This window comes from Vulpes vulpes, chromosome 2 (assembly GCF_048418805.1).
Source record: "Vulpes vulpes isolate BD-2025 chromosome 2, VulVul3, whole genome shotgun sequence".
In the NCBI taxonomy this organism is placed as follows: domain Eukaryota; kingdom Metazoa; phylum Chordata; class Mammalia; order Carnivora; family Canidae; genus Vulpes; species Vulpes vulpes.
This window is the reverse complement of record NC_132781.1, coordinates 3,188,333-3,207,795: the sequence shown is the minus strand read 5'-3', so window position 1 is coordinate 3,207,795 and position 19,463 is coordinate 3,188,333. Positions and strand designations below refer to the sequence as shown.

Sequence of the window (19,463 nt, the reverse complement as noted above, 5' to 3'; positions counted from 1 at the left end):
TTCTTGATATAATACTGTTTATTGTCCATTGACCGAGCGATCACTCAAGAATGATACAAAGCATCGGAGACATGCGCAGTCTGCTTGTCAACGTTCAACAGCTCTCACGTCTTCCCAGCACAGGAAGGTCTCAGACTTCATATTCCAGCAAAAACACATTGCCCAAAAGTTAAAACAAAACAAAACAAAACAAAACAAAACAAAAAAAAAAACAACCCAAGCAAAAACAAACACAATCAAACAAAGCTTTAAATTATGGCAGCAAGTCCGATATTTCTTAATACTTATCAAGCAAAGGTTTGAAAATAACTACAATGTAAACTTCATTTTAAATATTTTGAGTTGCTTGCATGAAGACAAGAATGGAGGGAGGAACGAGCAGTGCGTAGAACATAACATATAAATTAAACAATGCCGAATGGAGAGCCTTCTTCCACTACATGCACGTTGCAATGGTTTACTCTGACGGTATTTGAGTGGCTTTGTCTCTTGGCTGCCACTGGGCACTTCATCTTGGTTTTTCTGTTTCTGTTTTTGTTTTCTGCTCAGCATGGCTAGAAGACCAATGTGTGTGGATTGAGTATAAAGGCCAACTTTTGGAACCGACCAACTCAAAGACCCTTTCCTCTGTAATGATTTGAACCAGAGAACAAAAGGTAGCAGATGGAAAAAGCAACCATACTCAAAGAAGGAAAGAAAACATCTGAAGGAATCCACCATCATAGGCTAGCTACCATGCCCTGCTTTCCATTCTGGGTCAAATGCTTCCACGATGCAGAAACCTTAAAAAAAAAAAAAAAAAAGTGCAAGTCTAATGCCTACCAAGGGTAATAAAAAAACACAGCACAGGAATGATTACAACGGATGTCAGAAACAAACCGAAACATTAAAAAAAAAAAATCAGCAGAAACAGGAGTAAATGTTACATATGATAACACCATACAGGAAGCAAACGGGGGTGGGGTGTTATATTGATTGGAGGGGTCTGGTGATCTTGTATATACTGAAATCACATGGACTGGTCCATTATGACATCTTACAAACTTTCTATCACTGTACAGCATGAAAACACCCTGGAAGCGGGGGCTAATTCCTGGATTTTCTCCTAGTCTGCCCAAGAGAGGGAAGTCATCAAAATCTACGCTGACCAGGTCCCGGCAGGCATGGGGGCTCACACGCCACTTGGGGGTCAGGAGTCTTACGGTGCTTTGGGGTCACCGCTGAACAGAGCAACACTGAGAACACGGTGACTTTGGAAGCATTCTGCAGAAGGACCACTCACAGGCGGACAGACTTGGGTTGCAGCGTGTGCGTGCGCACGTGCTCGTGTACAGGTGTGTTTGCCCGACGTGCAAGAAAAACTCACAAGAGTTTATCTTTACAAGTAGGAAGAAAAAGATTTTCGTTACTGACAGATTTCTGCCTGCATCAACCTCCATTTTACTTGCAGCAGAAAACCACGTTTAGGATAAAACAACAGGTTCTCTAGTCCCCCTATGATGTTTTTTGACCAAGAGATCTTAATGTGACAAATATACACGGAGGTTGGTACACCTGGAGCTTGGGTTCATACAACAACTGAGAATTCATCTTTCGAACAACGGGATGTTGGCCACTGCATCCGGGAGGCCCAGAGAGAGATCCATCGAACTCGACTACCTCCCCAGTTTTTCCCTTCCTAGGTAAGACTTCACAACACGCCCAGCTAACTTCACTCACAGAAATCCATGCCCAGCACAGTGACCGTCCGTCTTGGAGGGAGGGGCTCTGAGGTGCGTTGGGGGGCACAGCAAGACCCAGTTTTCGATGGCCCCTGGATGTGCAAACAGGGCACAGCCAGCCCAGGCCGCTGGCCACACGCAACCCCTTGCAAAGCCAGCGTGTGCAACTCATCTGGAAGCCCGATGGCAGGAGGAGGAGGAGCAAGCCAAAATGACTTCAGAAGCCTGGGAGTAAACTGCAAGGGGAGCCAAGCGTCCCCCCCAAACGTCTGCCCTCAGGGCGGAATGCCATAGACTCCCCCAGTGTCGGGGCATGTGGTGGGGGCACTGGAAGGACTTGGCTGAAGCTGAAACATGTCACCCACTTCAGACGAGGCCCTGGAGCGTGGCTCCCACTGCGATTCTGCTGATTAACAGGATTAACCGCGGCTCCTCCGAGAGCCCGCCACTGGTCCAGGGCTGCTTCTGTATTTATGGGAGTCACAGGTACCGGGAGTCCACGAGGAGCACAGAGGAGACAGGGGCACTTGCAAGGGGCAGGGCCTGCCACCCTAGGGCCAGAGGTGTGGAAGCTGCAGGAAACGAGGGACTTGCCCCTCTCGAGATGAAAGGGACCTGGTAGGCCTGCTACACAGTCTTGCAACGACCCTCAAAATTTTCTGCAAAATGCACATTTCCAGGCTCTGCCCTGACCAGGCCTGGGGGACGCCCATGTGCGGCCTGCTCAGTGTTTGTGACAGTGTCAGGGCTGGGGCTGGGCCCGTGCGCCCCAGCCCTGCCTGCACCCAAGGATGGAAGCCTGCGACACACACTGCCCAGGCCGGCGGATGGGGTGAGGGCCCATGGCCATGTTTCAAAGGGAGGTGGGGGTAAGAGGAGAATCATACTAATTTAGACCCACTTGGATGACTGTTTTATTCATGCTGTTTCCGGGAAGGGATGTCAGAGCTGGACCAGTCTAAACTCTTGGAGGCTTTTCCGTTGGCCAAAGGGGTGCTGTTGGCCTGCTTACGGGTCCTCAATATCGAGAAACTCCTGCTTGGGGGGTGCCGCTCCGCGGTACCATGCACAGGAGCCGTCGCTTCTCTTGATGCAGGCGAAGAACTTGGCCTGATGCCCGTTGATGCTCTTCTCCGTGACCCAGTCCATCCAGAGGCACTCATCCGGAGACGAGATGTAGCACGGGATCATGGGGCAGCGCGTGATCTAGGAAGACGGACACGGAGGCGGATTCGGTCAGGGACCGAGGCCACTCAAGGGGGCATCTCCAGAACCTAGCCACACGCCCCACAAAGTTGTTCAAGGGCAGTTTGTTAAATGAATGACCACATGAGCACAGAGGCGGGGGGCAGGGGTGGCGGCGGGGAGTGGGGGCTCGAGTCAACTGCTCCATCCGCAGCCTTTCCTGAGTGCCCCCTCCTCTCTAAACAGCAGCAGGCAGCCTGCCTTGGAGGGGGCAGGGCCGGGGGGACCCCTGTGCAGTAGCCCCCGCACCCACACCCACTGTAGGTGCCCCTCTGCTCTGGGCTATCTGGTCTACCATCCCTGAGCCTGAGCAAAGGCTTCAGTGCTGCCCCCCTCCACCACCACCACAGAGGGTCGGAAATTCCCTGGAGCTGGGTTCCAAATGAAAAGGTTGGTATCTTGCCCTGAAGCATATGCACGGGCTTTGAGGGGATGGGCAAGTAGCATCTCTGCGGAGGAACCGAGTCCACAAGAGGGGCAGGGAGGAGCTCGTTTTGATTGCACGTTGGACACGGAGGACTCTGCTCCACGTCCGTGTGGCTGTAGGTCACAATTCTCACTTTGAATGAGCCAAGGGACTGGCTCGCGATGATGTGCCAGCGCTAGCACGAGGGCTGCGTGAGCAGCGCTCATCAGCAGAAGCCAGTCCCTGCAGCCTTCCGCCCCCAGAACCACTTCCAGGGGCAGAGGCGCCCTGGTGCCTGGCGGTGCTTCCTGCTGGGGCCCGAGGCTGGGGCGGCGGGAGAGAGAGGACCCAGGCCTGGGGCCCTGGAGGTCCCCCTGCCTACAGCTGCACTTAATGTTGGTGCTGCTCTAACTGCTTAGCACGACCTCTGGGACATTTTAATCTATTTATTTGAGGGGGGAACACGAGCAGGGGCACAGGGAGTGGGACAAGCAGACTCCCCACAGAGCAGGGAGCCCAACGTGGGGCTTGATCCCAGGACCCCGAGATCATGGCCTGAGACTGAGGCACCCAGGCACCCCTCCGGGCTGCTTGTAAGAAGGAGGTGGGGTGTCAGGGTTCGCCGTGGCCCCAGGGCATGGATATGGCTGGAACACTGGCCCTCGGGCTGGGATGTTCTTTCCCAAGGCACTCAAGTCTTTGCACTTGTGCATCTGTAAAGAGTACTCACAGCACCCGGTCCTCTCCAAAAAATTCCTCCCCCGGGAAGGTCTCCTTCCTAGGAGCTGCCAGCCATAAGGCCAGATGCCCCTGACCTCCCAAATATCCGTCTACAGGGGCATGCCTCCTCAGGGCTCCTCGCTGTGGAGAGGCCGTCCCTCCCCAGAGCCCTGTCCTGAGGACCCTGGGGCCTGAGAGGCCCCGGAAAGCCCGGCAGTCCCCCTGGAGAAGGAGGTGATGAGGTAAAGCCCAGAGGCAGGTGGCGCCGGCTTACCTTGCACTCACAGCCCATCTGGTACCTATGGTTCAGACTCTTCTTCTGGGTGCTGCTCAGGGTGTCCCAGGGCACGATGAAGTCACAAAGGGTGATGTGCATCTTGCCGTTCCCCTCGGCCTTTCCTGAGGAGACAGGGATCACCCAGCTCAGCACAAGATATGGGTCCTCCTCCTGCCGACCTCCGGCACCCAAGTGCAGCTTGGGTGCGTGGAGGTTCATTGCCCACGACACCGTGTGTTGTGGGCTGAGCAGCAGCCCCTCCAAGATTCCCATGTGAAGCCCTGACCCTCAGCACCTCAGGATGCACCTGCATCTGGAGATGAGATTAATTGAGATCACTGGTGGGGGGGGGGGGGCACATGCAATAAGAAAGGCGTCCTTATAGGAAGAGATCAGGACACAGACGCGGACAGAGGGACAGGCACTGAGGCCTCGAGGAGGAGACGGCCATCTGCGAGCCCGGGAGAACCAGCCCTGCCCACGCCTGGATGCCGGACTCCCAGCCCCCAGGACGGGGAGGGAGTCAATGCTGTCCCAGCAGCCCGCACTGACGGGCACACCATGGACTGTCCGCTCGGAGCACAGACAGGACACGTGCTCACCGCAGAGCCCTCGGCAGACAGGGAAGGGACACGAAAGAAACCTCCCGCTTTCCTACAGCTAGCCCTCAGACGCGTTTCCTTCCAATATTCTTTCACACGTGTGTGTTTGCACAAAACAGATCGTGTGTGTACATCACGTTTTCCCTGTTTTATCGTTCACAAACATGTTGTCCGTTTGACGTTGAACTTCTCTGGGTTTTTCCACCGCGAGCAGCAAAAACATGGATCTGCATCAAGCTGGAAATCAGCTCCGATGTCCCTTCACCGCCGAGGCGGCGGCACTGTTTGTCTTTCCTACCTCGGGCCTCCCAGTCGACTCCTCCCTTCCTCTCCCGAAGCGCTTGTGCTGGTGGCAGCCCTGGCACGAGCCAAGTGCATTCCGGTGAAGGCCTGAGAGGTCACCTCAAATCTCGGCCTTCCAGCGAGTGGTGAGCCGTGGAGCCTGGTGGCGGGGGGCTCCCCGAGGGGCAGGTGGGAGCCGGGGGTGCACCCTGGGCTCTCCGCTTGACAAAGCTCTGGGATGGCCAACGTAGTGATCTTAGGCACAGCGCCGGCCGCGGAGGATCCACGAATAGAAATGCACTTCGGGGCATAATGCAGCTTGGCGACTGCCCCCCAGTCTCGAATACATCAAACCGGGACCCCTGGCCGGGTAGAAACGCGGGTTGGCTGGCCTGAGGCTGTGCACAGGGACGTCCTGTGTGCCGGGCAGGTGGCGGACACACTCCCTGGATGGGGACTGGGATGCTCTCACTTCCGTGCTAGCGGCCCGCTTACCTCCCGGAGCTCTACTTTCCCTCGCACCTGTTCAGACTTGAACGACGTGCCAGGTGCAGAAAAGGATCAAGGAGCAGGATTGCTGCCGGAGCGTTTGTTCTGAATCCTAACCACTAACGGAAGAGAAGCGTTGGGTGGCTCTAAGTACTTCCAAAATAGGCATTTGCCTTTTTCTTCCCCCTTCTAGAACTATATAGGCACTTCTAGGAGTTCAGAGTAGCCGAAGGGGGGGCAGGCAAGGGACAGATGGCAAATAGCTCCCTGTCTGTCCTGTCTCCCGGCCGGTCCCCCCCACCCTGCAGCCCCTCCAGCCCAGCCTGGTGGTGCCTGATGGTCGGGGTGGGACTCATGCTGGCTCCACCCTCCGAGTTCGCCAGCGCTGTCTGCTGCCTGACTCGCGATGGCCCACTCTGTGCTGTTCTTTGCCCCCCCCCTTTTTTTTTTTAAGATTTTATTTATTTGTTTGAAAGAGAGAGAGAGAGACAAGGAGCAGGGGGGAGGGGCAGTGGGAGAGGGAGGAGCAGACTCCCCGCTGAGCAGTGAGCCTGATGGAAGCTCCATCCCAGGGCCCCGGGATCTGACCTGAGCCAAAGGCAAAGCTTCACCGACTGAGCCACCCCGGCGCCCCTTTCCTTGCCTTTCTTAGGCGTCTTGCTCCTTAACCAGATCATAGCCATGAAGGTTTTCTTAATCCACGGTTCTTCACACATTGTAAACTGCACAATAAAAGTTTACTGACAACACCGTGGGTATTTGTTCTAACAGTTTGCTTCATCATCTGCCTGTTTTTTGCTACCTTCCCTGTTGACCTTTTCGCCACCAATTCATGCTCCGGCCAAGAGTAGCACAGGGAAGGACGCGGAGATGCAGTGCGCACAGTGTACCTTCCACGGCCCTGGCCACGGGGCTCCTGTTCACCTTGGAGGTCACATATAAACGAAACAGCATCTCAGAAAGTTCAAAGGACACCCCTTCGGTACAGGTACAGTCATTAAGGCTTGGTTGGGCCCGCACGATGGGAACATCTGTTACAACACCCTCCTACATCTGCCTTGGAAAAACGCACAGTCTTCCTTGGAGAGAAAAACAGGAATTAATTAAAATTTGTAACTGAGGACTGTAGGCTTCTTTTTCCTCTTGGAGGAGAGGACTGCAGAAGAAAATTATAGGGCCAATTCTGTAACAGTTCCTGAACATGAATGTCTCATGGTGCCCAGCTCAACATGTGAACTTGAGTCATCAGCCCAAGAGGAGGTGGGCTGCCTCGGGCCGTGCGGTCACTCCTGGGGCCACTGCCAGCGCTGGCTGAGTGGTTTACTGTGCCCCGTGATTTCTGGGTGGCCCATCCTGCCTCCAGGAGAACAAGATGGAGAGTCTGTGCTCAGAAAGTAAACACCAGATTTGACCCAGAGCCATCTCGCCCGGCTGGGGGAAGAAGTCAGGTCTCTCCGTAACGAGTGTGCCAGCCTCTGTTGGAAGTGCCTTTTGTTGATCATAGGCTCCAGGGCCAGCTAGAAACTAAAATGTGCCCCATGTCCCTTGCTTGCTTCCAGTATTACACATGAAATAGCCGTAGATGACAAGCACGGTTACAAGCAGATGGATCTTCAAAAATGTATCTTCTTAAAAAAAAAAAAGTATCTTCTTTGGTTTAACTTGGTTTAACTACAGGCGGAGCTACGATTTGGAGATTTGGATGGTTTTGGTTGTAGCCAGCCCTTAAGATGTGCCCTACTGTTACTTGGAGAATTGTCTTCTGGTTCAGACGGGGACAGTGTAATGACCCCGGGTGTAGGAACAGCACAGGACACACACGTGTTACATGATAAATAGCAAAGACGAACGAGTGAGCTTCTGCATGAGAATATCAATGTTTGCAAAGTAACCAAGACGGTCAGGCTTTCTACCTTTGACTCACAACGCTTCCTTTGTTTTGTTTTTTTTTTAAAGATTTATTTATTTATTCATGAGAGACACACAGAGAGGCAGAGACACAGGCAGAGGGGATAAGCAGGCTCCATGCAGGGAGCCCGATGTGGGACTTGATCCCGGGACTCCAGGATCATGCCCTGGGCTGAAGGCGGCGCTAAGGCCCTGAGCCACCCGGGCTGCCCACAACATTTCCTTTGGATGCAGAAGCCTCTTCCTTCCAGAAGAGGAGCTGAGCAAAATAGATAAAGAGATTCTCCTACCACGTCCCCTGAAATAACACAAGGCAACCACTAGCGAAGTAATCCCCGCAAAGCGGCTGTGTGCAGCCTCTTCCCTCAGCTCTTGTTCTGCACCCACACTTTCTAAGCAGCCACGTGGCTTCCTCGCACGCTTCATGGTCTGTGGGACAGGGAGAGAGGACTTGAGCCACATACTCGGCAGACACGACATGCCGGGGCTCCTGACTGCTGGACACAATCCATCTTCTGGGCTGTCATCCTTACAGTCTGGCCTGTCCATCTCATGGAATAGAAGGCAGCGCCAGGGTCCTCAGGATCTCTGGACAAGAGGCAGGACTGAGTGACCACAAAGAGCCCCAGGAGATGAAAATAACGTCCGGAGGCACCTCTGTAAAGGGGGTGACGGACCTCGGTTGCTCGGGCTCAGCCCTCTGCAATGAAAGCTTTTTTGCCTCTGACCCAGGGCAGGGAAGGTTCTGGTTAGATGCCAGCTCTCACCACCAGCTATACACTGGTCTCTCCTGGGGAGCTTCAGAAATGCTGATGCCCAGGCCACATCCCTGGAGATCCTGCTTGGAACTGGTCTACAGTGCCACCTGGGATCCAGGACATCTAACAAACACCCCAAGGGAGTCCAACAGGCTGTGCAGGTGGAGGGCTGCTGGCTTAGATGCTGGAGCCGCGAGATTTCTAAAACCTGGACCACAGCAGAGCATCAGAGGCCTGGGGACCAGGAAGATCCTCCTGGCAGCGTGGCCCAGGCGCAGACGTGCTGGGAAATGCCTAACAACCGGCTCCCACTCCACCCCCAGGAGAGAGAGCCCCAGCACTTGGCACCTGCCAAATCCGCGCCATGAACACTCGCACCCTGGTTTCCTTCAAGGCACCAAGCAGAATTTAACAATCGGTGTGTGAAAGCGGGTTCGGGCACACACCACGGGACCGGGCGCACACTGCTCACCTCTCTACTCCTCTGATTCCCTCATCTGTAAAACGGGGACCAGAACAGCACCTTCACCGTAAGGAGCTGTGAGGACTGAACAGAACCCATGCGAGGAGCGTTTAGAGACTGGCAGGGCCAGGAAAGGGGCATTTTCCTATTTTCATGAACAGGGCGACGTGAAGCCTGGTGTGTGAACCCAGACCTAGGTCACCTTCCCACCCAGGAGCCCAGGGGGTGGGACCCGGGGTCCTCTGTCCCTCCGAGAGCAGCTCTGCAGTCCGGCCGGCTGCCCCTAGAGGGCGGTGCGAGGAGCCCGACCCCAGGGCCAGGTGCTCCTGAAGGGTTAGTCCTCAGGGACCCGCACAAAACCAGGTGCTGAAACCTGGAGGCCGCTGATTCCTTAGGGCAGCAAGTTCTCTGCACCATGGGAGGTCTCGTCTCTTTCCCCTTCTCTCCAGGGCTTATTTTTCTGACCATAAAAGCAATAGATGTCATTTGTAAAATGTCACCAATACGGGGACGTATCAAAAGGAGACAAAACTGACACTGATGGTCCCGTGCACACATGGACCCGGGTCCCCTGAACGGCCTTCCCTGTGGGCCCGCACCCCACGCGCCACGTGTTCTGGGCACCTGCCTGCCTTGCCGTCCCCCGTATCACGGGGATGGCACCGTCAGGAAGGTCCCTGCTTCGTGATTCTGTCCCCATCCCTCTCTTTCTCTCTCCCTCTCTGGTTGACTTTGTTTTTCTTACTGTAAAAATAGTAGATACTGCAAATGTAAAATGGTGCAGCTGCTTTGGAAAACAGTCTGGCAGTTCCTCAAACGATTAAACATAGTCACCATATGCCCTGAAATTCTACTCCTACGCAGTGGCCCGAGAGGGATGAAAACACAGCCACGCAAACACTTGATGGGAGCTGAGAGCAGCGTCGTGCACACGAGCCCAAAGGTGGAAACAGCCCCGATGTCCACCAGGTGACACGTGGGGAGACACACTGTGGTCTATCCAGTCAATGAAATAGCATTCAGCCAGAAAAAGGAGTCGAGTTCTGACTCACACCACAACGTGGATGAACTTTTAAAATGCCGCACTGAACACTGTGCCCAGTGACGGACGCCAGACACGAGGGACCAGAGTCTACAGTTCCATTCACAGGACTGAGAAATAGGGAAACTCACAGAGTCAAAAAAAAAAAAAAAGAAGAAGAAAGAAAAAGAAAACAGACTGGTGGTTGCTGGAGCTGGGGTGAGAGGCGTGGGGGCCGGGGGGGGTGTGTGGGTAAAACGGCTGAAGGGTACAGGGTTCTCCAACCGTGGCCGTGGCTGTGCACACCTTGATGAATCACCCAAACTGCTGAATGACGCCCTTTAAATGGGTGAATGGTATGTTGTGCGAGTTATAGCTCAATAAAACTTAAGAAATCGTAGGAGCTCCTAAGAAAACCTTTAGAAAGGTCAGAAGTGCCCATAAAAGAAGCAAAAAAAATCTCCCATCATCCCCAAGGAAAGGGACAGAAGTCTTGATGGAACCAGTCACATGGATGCTGAGCATGAGCGTTGTAAGGGAGGGAGGTGTTACCCAAGGAGAGGTGAGCCCCGTGTCCTCTGTCCCACTCGCTCCCCGCTGCATCCTCTCCGTCCCCCCACCCCCGGCAGGGACCCCCAGGTGCCCGAGGCACAGCCTATGCTTGCACCTGCCACCCGAGATGGTCTCTTCCTTCCGAGCACTTGCTTGATGCTCACAGTCCCCACCCCACCCCACGCCCCCAAAAAACACCTGTTTTATTCTCTAGTTTCTTCTCCTGCCCCCACAGTGGGAACATGTGTGCACTTCCCTCCGGGAGGAGCTCTCCTGTTGAACTCCCGTCACACCAGGCGCAGTGCAAGGCACCTAGTGGGCAACCACTAAGCATGTATTGGTTTGGTTTTTTTTTTAATATTCTCCATGGGCAGCCCAGGTGGGCTCAGTGGTTTAGCGCCACCGCCAGCCCAGGGCCTGATCCTGGAGACCCTAGATCGAGCCGCACGTCAGGCTCCCTGCATGGAGCCTGCTTCTCCCTCTGCTTGTGTCTCTGCCTCTCTCTCTGTGTCTCTCATGAATAAAGAAAATCTTTTAAAAAATAAATAAAATATTCCCCATGAAAAAAAGAATTCTCCATGAATGGGGGGAAAAGTACAAAGAATCCAAACAGAAGGAAATCCCCCGAATCACAGAGATTTTGGGTTCAGAATGTACTTCTATGATTACACTTGGCTTGTATCACAAAACATAATGTCAGACTAAGGGAGCTGTCCCCTCCACCCTGTCTCTTCCCAAGTTTGCGACCAGACTCCTATTTCCTCGGAAAGAGGGCAGTGATGTTCCGGCCTGACTGAGACAGCACTGGCCAGTCCCGCGGCCGCCAGCTGCACATTGCCGCTTACACGTATACATAAACCAACTGAAATGAAGTTAAATTAGAGCCCTGGTTTCTGAGCACCCAGGAGCCACACCGTGGGGAGCAGCTGACAGCTAGACAGCAGCACATGCAGCATTTCCATCATCCCTATTAGACCAGTGGGTCTTGACTTGGGGACTGAGGGGACCGTCAGGGGCATTTGGGGATGTCTGGAGACACCACAACTTGGGGAAGGATTTTGGGGCAACCAGCGAGTACAGGCCAGGGATGTTGCACAGGACAGCCCCACGGTGAAGAATGACCCGGTCCCGAATCTCGGCCGTGGTCTCTCCCCAGAACAGACTGTTGCTCAGCCTCAGAAGGAAGGACGCCCTGACCCCTGCTACGTCGTGGAGGAACCTGGAGGACGTGATGCTCAGTGAAGTCAGCGTCACAAAGGACAAACACCGTCTGATTCCAGTTCCATGGGAGTCCCCAGAGGAGCCAAATCCCAAGACAGACAGTAGGACGGTGGGCGCCAGGGGCCGGGGGAAGCGACTGGGCAGCTGGTGTTTCATGCGGACAGAGTTTCGGTTTTACAAAATGAAAGGAGGGAGGGATGGTGGTATTGCCGTGCGACAGTCGGAATGTGCTTAACGCCACTGAACGGGACAGTTAAAAATAGTTAAAACGGCAGACTTTACGTATATTTTACTGTGATGAAAGAAAGAAAGAAAAGAAAGAAAGAAAGAAAGAAAGAAAGAAAGAAAGAAAGAAAGAAAGAAAAAAGGAAGGAAGGAAGGAAGAAAAAGAAAAAGAAAGAAAGAAAGAAAGAAAGAAAGAAAGAAAGAAAGAAAGAAAGAAAGAAAGAAAAAGAAAAGGAGGCGATGAACAAAGTTGCTGCACAGGTAGAGGACATCCTGATACCAGCAAATTTAACACTTTTTTTTTTTTTTAACTCTTCCTCGCCTCCCACCCAGTGGTGAGCATTTCCAGCATCTGGCAGGTGCCTCCCTTTCAGGAGCAAAAGGCAAAAATGCTCACCTCTTGGTGTCTGCCCCGACCTCGCGTCACCTGTGGATACCGGTTTACGTGTTTCCCCATCAAGGCACCCTGGTTCCCCCATTGTGGGGGGCAGGCGAGAATCCACCAGGAATTCTCAGATGGGAAGAGGCAGGGAAGCTCGGAGGCTTCGGGACAGCCCCGCGGTGCCTCGGGCTCCCCGCAGCCCTGGGGGCCTGGACACAACAGCCCCGACGGCCTGTAAGAACGTGCCACGTGCACATCCATCTACGTACCCGCAATGAGATACTCCTTCTTTCCTCCGATGTCCAGGGAGACCCCGCATACGGCGGAGGACGGAGCCGTGTAGATAAACTCTATGTCCTTGTCTGGTCCTTTGAACATCTGGAAAGACGAAGGTGAGACGTGAGCAGAGCCGGCCCACACGGCCAACAGAGTCCGCGTCCCCCGCCCCCCGCCCCGCAGAGAGGCCCGTGTATGTCCAGGTGACTCCGACCCTCGGGGAGGACCACTTCCTTAGGGTATTGGCAGGAACTTTGATCAAGCGTTGGCTACTTGATGGGGGAGGCACCATGGCTATGACCCCAGGGGCCAGTGGGGTTTGACTTCTCAACTGCTCCTCTATACTGACGGTGCTTTGGGGACGAGCCTGCCGCCCAGATGGAGGGTTCCCGCCACGGCCGGGGGTCCCTGCTGCCCCACTGGGTGGGGATAGTGACAGCTGGGGACGTGAGTGTGCGCTGAGGACGGCCCTCCATCCCTCCATCCGGGCCGTGGGGTGCATGCAGCCCAGCAGAAGCTGGGGGCGCGGGGGAGGGAGAAGGTGGAAGCGGCAAAGCACACAGGCTCAGGGACCACACGACAGAGGACGCACACCCTCGGGCTGTGCGATTCCACGGAGCTTCATGAGGATTTCTGCTGCGCCTACCCCAAGGTGACTAGCGCGGGGTTTGGGGGGAGGGCGGAGTTTCAACAAGCAAACCCCAATAAAACGGGGCCATCCCAGTATCCTGAGATGCAAGAGCTCGGCTCATCCCACCCAGGGAAGGTGAGGCCGACAGTGACAACAACGTGCCGTCACCGAGACCTCGCCATCTTCCACGGACACCAAACATGCTTCTCGGTGTTAACACCTGCCTCTTCAGGACGCCCCGACGAGGTCGCAAGAACAGAGACGTTCTCTCTCCCTCGCGTAGCGACTTAGACCCCGAGAGAGCAGGTCGCCCCTCGAATGACACGGATGCAATGAGTAAGCATTTCGTGGACCTCCTGATAACACGTGTTCCCTGCTTCTTTGTATTTTTGTAACACAATTAAACACAGACAGCGGGCGGCCCGGGGGCTCGGCGGTTTAGCGCCCGCCTTCAGCCCGGGGTGTGATCCCGGGGTCCCGGGATCGAGTCCCACGTCGGGCTCCCTGCATGGGGCCTGCTTCTCCCTCTGCCTGTGTCTCTGCCTCTCTCTCTGTGTCGCTCATGAATAAATAAAATCTTTGAAAAAAAAAAAAACCACAGACAGCGACAACTCCTGCCTTTATGAAGCCGTCTCTCCAGGGACAGCACCCAGGACGTCCTCCTCCCCTGGGGACGGAGTTAGTGACTGCGACAAGATCGCCTTCCTCCACGGCCGGTCCTGTCCTTCCAACCTCGTCTCCCACCCCGTCTCCTCTCCAACACGGGCTCCTCGCCCTTGAACATGGACAACGTTCTGAAACAACTGACCTTCCCCCCTTCCACCTCCCCTTCAGTCCTCGGTCCCCACGCCTGCCCGTCCCGCTCCCACCTGGCGGATCCCCTCTGCCACTGGCCAGGCCGTGGGCTCCACGTCCTCCTCGGGGAAGCCGGTCCCCACCACACCTGCCCACGGGACCCCTCCTTCCTCTTAGACTCGAAGGCTGACCAGGTGAGGGAGACCCCACGGCACAGTTTGTGGGAGTGAGGGCTCCCAGATGCAACGACCAAGCTCTCGGGCCTTCAAACCTCGCACTGGCTCAGCTGAGGACGGGCACCCTCGGAATGTTCCACAGAAGCTCTGGCCACCGTTGTAACCGTGCTGAGGCTCTGCCACAAATTTACTACCCACCAAAATGAAGAGGACACATTTCTGCAATGACCTGGTCGACGGGAACGTGGCAGGTCCACACAACTTTCCAGGCAGTCACAGATTAAGGAAAATCAGATTGACCTGTGGCTTGGAGCCCTCGAGTCTGCTCGAGGGATGGCTGTACCGAGTTCCTCAAGAAGGCAGGATACCTCCTCGGGGGGCGGGGGGGGGGGCCCAACCTTGCTCCCGGCCCTCCCGAGGCTCTGCCCAGGCAGCAACCTGGCGGTGGTGCCCGGTACCTTTATCTGCTTGATCTCATACTGAATCCGCTTGATGGGGTTGCCGTAGATGTCATTCCCAGAGTCCACCTCCTTCACACTGACCGCTTTGGCCCTAATCACTGCAAGACAAAGACAGGGAGGTGAGCGGAGCTGCCACAGTGCCGTCCTGGCTCCGGGGCGGGGTGGGGGGGGGCACGATGAAGCCAGCCCCTTGCAGGGCGTCGGACCCCACCCACGGCGAGGGGCGGGGGCGAGGGGTGAAGCTCTGAGACCCCCTTCCAGGCCCAGGATTCTTCAGCAAGAATGTTGACAGGTGGGACACCTGGGTGGCTCAGCGGTGGAGCGTCTGCCTTCAGCCCAGGGCGTGATCCTGGGGTCCCGGGATCGAGTCCCACATCGGGCTCCCTGCGTGGAGCCTGCTTCTCCCTCTGCCTGTGTCTACCTCTCTCTCTCTGTGTCTCCCATGAATAAATAAAGAAAATCTTTGGGAAAAAAAAAGAATGTTGACAGGGACCCAAAGCAGAAGGCTGGTGTCTCACCGGTGGCGAGGTTACTGGGTAGTCACTGATAAAGCTCTTTGTTGATGTCACGCCTAAGTGCTTTGGGGCTTTTTAAAATTCTCTCCAAGGAACGGGTAGGCTGCAGCTGGGCAAGCAGATAAGCAAATTAACTGGGCCGCAATCATCATATAATTAAGGATGGTGGCTTCCTACCACCCAGCCTCCATCCACAGCCTACTGCAAACAGGCTTTTCCAGGCTGCAAGCAGAGGGATAACCGCCTTCCAAAGAGGCCCCATCATAGTTAGGTTTGGGGGTCTTATATTGGAAAGGTCTATCCTACTACTCCTAATCTGTCCTAAAGGCATCCCGGATAAATGTCCTGCGGACGATGCTTTATAATAATAACACGTTCTGGGCAGCCTGGGTGGCTCAGCGGTTTAGCGCTGCCTTCAGCCCAGGGAGGGATCCTGGGGTCCTCGGATGGAGTCCCATGTCATGCTCCCTGCATGGAGCCTGCTTCTCCCTCTGCCTGTGTCTCTGCCTCTGTCTCTCAAAATAAATAAAATTTATTTAAAAAAATAATAATAACACGTTCTATCAGAGGCATGACAGGCAAAGGGTCAGAGTGCTCGGCCCCCCAGAGGGCATCGAGCTGGGTGAGGAAATGCTCACAGGCCCCACTGGACAGAGGCCCAGGAAGGAGGCCAAACGGAAAGAAAACGGTCCCAGACCATGACACAAGGATGAAGGAGACGGGAAGAGGTCAGGCTGGGAAGGTTCTGGAACGTCTGCTCATGGGCCATGCACCACAGGGTTTCCTTCTTACCAGCAATTAAGCCAGGACCCGGACCCAGCCTGCGGCCTGACCAGGTGAGGGTCAGCGGGACCCGGGTCCAGCCTGCGGCCTGACCAGGTGACAGTCAGCAGGGCCCGGTCACTGGGGCAGAGCCCTCCCTTAATTCATTTTGAGGCTTATATCAGCAGGCACGGCCCATTTTAATGGCTTTAAAAGCTTTGCCCTCCACAGCTTGGCCAGCCGTGCGGGGTCCCCTGGGCGAGGGTTATGTGAATGCGGATGCAAGCAAAACAGAGCAATAAGGAACAGACGGAGCCAGGCACAGAGGCGCCTCCCTCCTCCGCCCCGGGTGGGGGGGCAGCTCACATCTTGGAGCCCCCCCCTCCACCCCCTATCCCGGCCAGGGCCGTCTTCCCCACAGCATGCAAACGGATCCCATGTGCACCCACCATGCCCCCCTGGCCCCAACCTGGCCCCAGAGGCCACCCCCACCCCCACCCCACCCCGCCCAGCCCAAACCCCATTCTTAGGTCTCCTTCTGTTGGAGCTGAGTCATGATGGGCAGAGGCCGCAGGTTCCTGCCTCCCAGGCTGAGCCCGGCCCAAACCTGCAGAGCCACATCTAGGCAGTGCCACCCAGGGGCCCAGGACAGAGGGCTCTCCCCTCGCTGGCAGGTCAGCCTGCTTGCAGTGACTCCTCAGGCTCCCACCCTTCTCCACCCCCAGGACCAGCAGACTTTTCATAGCCTCATCCCTCCGGGCTCAAACGTCTTCCTCGGCCACCCACTGCCCTCCTCTAAAATAAGGACACCCCTGTGCAACCTGGTGCCAGCCGGCAGCTATCTCCGCTGCCCCAGCCGCCCCCATCCTGCTGTTCTACAGTCCGGATAGTCCCTGGAATCCGAACCTGCCCAGGGGTGTCCCCACCTCTGGACTTACAAGTCTCTTCTGCCCCAAATACCATCTAACCTTCCCTGCCTGGAAAACTTCTATGCATCCCTCAAGACCCAGGCAAAATAGCCCTTTCCTGTCTTGCTCTGGGAAATCCCGTCCTCCGCAGCAGCACCCGGCACACTCCACATCGCTCCCCAACCCTGTTACGTACGCCTGTCTGCTCAGGGCGCTTCGACAGGCAGGGGCTGCGTCCTGACCACAGTCAGCGCCCATTGGGCCTTTGCCGGATGGAACTGGGCTGTCCCCGCGGCATCCGGGCAGCCCGGGGGAGTCTGTCCGCGGTCTCTCTCACTACCTGCCTCACCCGAACCCTACTGCCCAGGCCACAGTGAGGAGGGTTGATGCAAATCACGAACCGTCTCAGATGCACGCCCCGGGCATCTCTGGGGGTGGAGCCCTGTCCCTGGCTGCTGAGCTCAAATAATCCAGGAACATCCGAGGGAGACAGGAGTTCTGGGAGCCCCGCTGCTGGATTTTACTACGATACACCCGATTCCACCTGTTTTTCACGTCTGCTACCCCCCACAAGGCTTCACCCCAAACAGGTCCTGTGGCCATCGGAGGAAAAGCACGCACTGCTCTCAGCGCACAGGTTCCAGTCCATTCCATGCATTCAGACTCATGCATTTTTCTCCTAGAGAAGCCCCCGAGGCTCCCGGGCGGTCCAAATCCTTATTGGGAAGAGGCAGCAGCAGCCCTGCTTGGCCCCCTCCCCACACTGTGGTCTCAGGGAAGCTTCCTGACCTCACGGAGGCACAGCGCTCCCAGCAGAGGCCGAGCTGTGGCCAGCTGTCCCTCACCCCCCACCCAGGCCATGGGGAGGACCAGGGGACGCGGTGCACGTGACGTGCAGCGCCTGGCACACGGAATTTGTGCCGTGGCGAAGAATGGCACAAAGTCTCCCCCTCCTGCGGTGAGAGGCTCGGAGAGCCCGGGGCCAGACGGCACCTCCGGGCCAGCACCAGTCCCAGGCTCTGGGTTTGCCACAGGTTCCCGACACGCTTGCCTGGCTTTGGGGCTACAGACCACACACTTCCAACCCCCCCCCCACCCCCGCCCTTTGCTTTTTAAATTATCAGAAAAAAGGGACTTGTTGAATCCAGGGCCCAGGGGTAGACTCGTGGGTTGAGACTAGAATGTTAACTGGCTCCCCGGCTGCCAGCTGCTTGCAGGGAAGTGGGGGCGGGGGCCGGAGGAGCTCCAGCTGGGCTTGTCCCCCGCAAAACAAGAACGCCAGAGCCTTCAGGGTCCTCAGTTCTGGGTGGGAACCTCCTCTCCACTTTGCAAAGCGAGAGGTAATGTGAAGGAAAGAAAGAGAATGGAGGGAAGCCAAAGAAGACCCGTTCTATGGAAACCTTCCGAAAGCATCAACACTGTGGGGCGTGAGGCAGAGATGCCGGGCATGCACCTGTCCGCGCAGATGTGAGGCCGATGCTGCCGAGCCGCTCAGGGCAGCGGGGACCGTGGGGGTTCAGCACTCTACGTGGGGAAGGGCGTGTGCAAAGCTTTGGCAAATAAATTCATCAAAACCGGAGGATCTGGGACGTCTGGGTGGCTCAGGGGTTGAGCGTCTGCCTTCAGCTCAGGTCGTGATCCCGGGGTCCTGGGATCGAGTCCCACGTCGGGCTCCCTGCATGGAGCCTGCTTCTCCCTCTGCCTGTGTCTCTGCCTACCTCTCTCTCTCTCTCTGTGTGTGTCTCTCGTGAATTAATAAATAAGATCTTAAAAAACAAAACCCAAAAAACAAAGGATCCCACAGGCAAGCTGAAGGCGAGACCTGGGGGAAACAGGACAGAGGGGCCCCACAAGGAGGGAGGGCTGGGGCAGCATCCCGGTGGAGCCCAGCCAACTCTGGCTGCAGACATTCTGACCCTCAGCCTTCGGCCCCCAGCGTGAGGCCAGAGTGGGGACTCCTTACCAGCCAGACTCAGAGCTCGGGGATGAGCTGCGTTTCAAGTGAAATCCCAAAAGCGTGAGCTTCCTCCTGCTGCCCACGGAGGAAAGGGGTAAGGTGTGGGAGGGTCTCTGGTAACAGAGATGGCCTTCGAGGAGCATCCAGCACAGGCAAGGAGTCAGACAGTGGACAGGGACACGGGGAAGCACATGGTTTCCAGCCCAAGCAGCAGACAGGGAAGAGGCAGAGAGGTCTCCAGAAAGGCATTTCCAGCACCGCAACACCCCAGGCGCTGGCATCGCCAGAGCTCTGGGAGGGCGACCACTCCTAGTACAGATGGGCCCCTCTCATCCCAGGCTGTTTCAAGACCAGGGCTGGGAAAAAGCCAGGGAGACCCAAAGAACCCGAGAGGAAATGAAAATCCAGGCACGGATACACATTTGCTGAACACCTACTATGTGCAGGGCCCGGTGTCTGGCCCTGGGGGTGGGCGACCAGCCCACATCCTGTCCACCCCGACCCCCCACACCAGGGTGAGCCCCTAAGCTCCACCGGCCTGCTCCTTGGCCGTAGGAACCAGAGGCAGCAGCAGGAGGCTTTGTAAAGATCCTTGTTTTAACTGCTTTGTGCTCAAAGACGATGGCCTCTCCCTGAGATGCTCAGATTTTGTTTTTCCTTCTTTCCCTTCCTCCGTTAACACAACATCTGGGTTTGAGATCAAGGGTGAT

At 55.9% G+C, this 19,463-nt stretch overlaps 1 protein-coding gene across 1 annotated transcript in view; it reads right to left on the bottom strand.

Moving 5' to 3' along the window:
- Nucleotides 1-19,463, bottom strand: part of TIMP2 (TIMP metallopeptidase inhibitor 2) — a 48,348-nt gene continuing 28,885 nt past the window's right edge. The window contains exons 2-5 of the mRNA XM_072746531.1: nt 14,609-14,709; nt 12,542-12,650; nt 4,367-4,491; nt 1-2,927 (exon numbers count right to left, since the gene is read on the bottom strand). Coding sequence (XP_072602632.1) covers nt 2,730-2,927; nt 4,367-4,491; nt 12,542-12,650; nt 14,609-14,709 — 533 coding nt within the window. The 3' untranslated portion in view covers nt 1-2,729. The remainder of the gene's footprint in view (nt 2,928-4,366; nt 4,492-12,541; nt 12,651-14,608; nt 14,710-19,463) is intronic.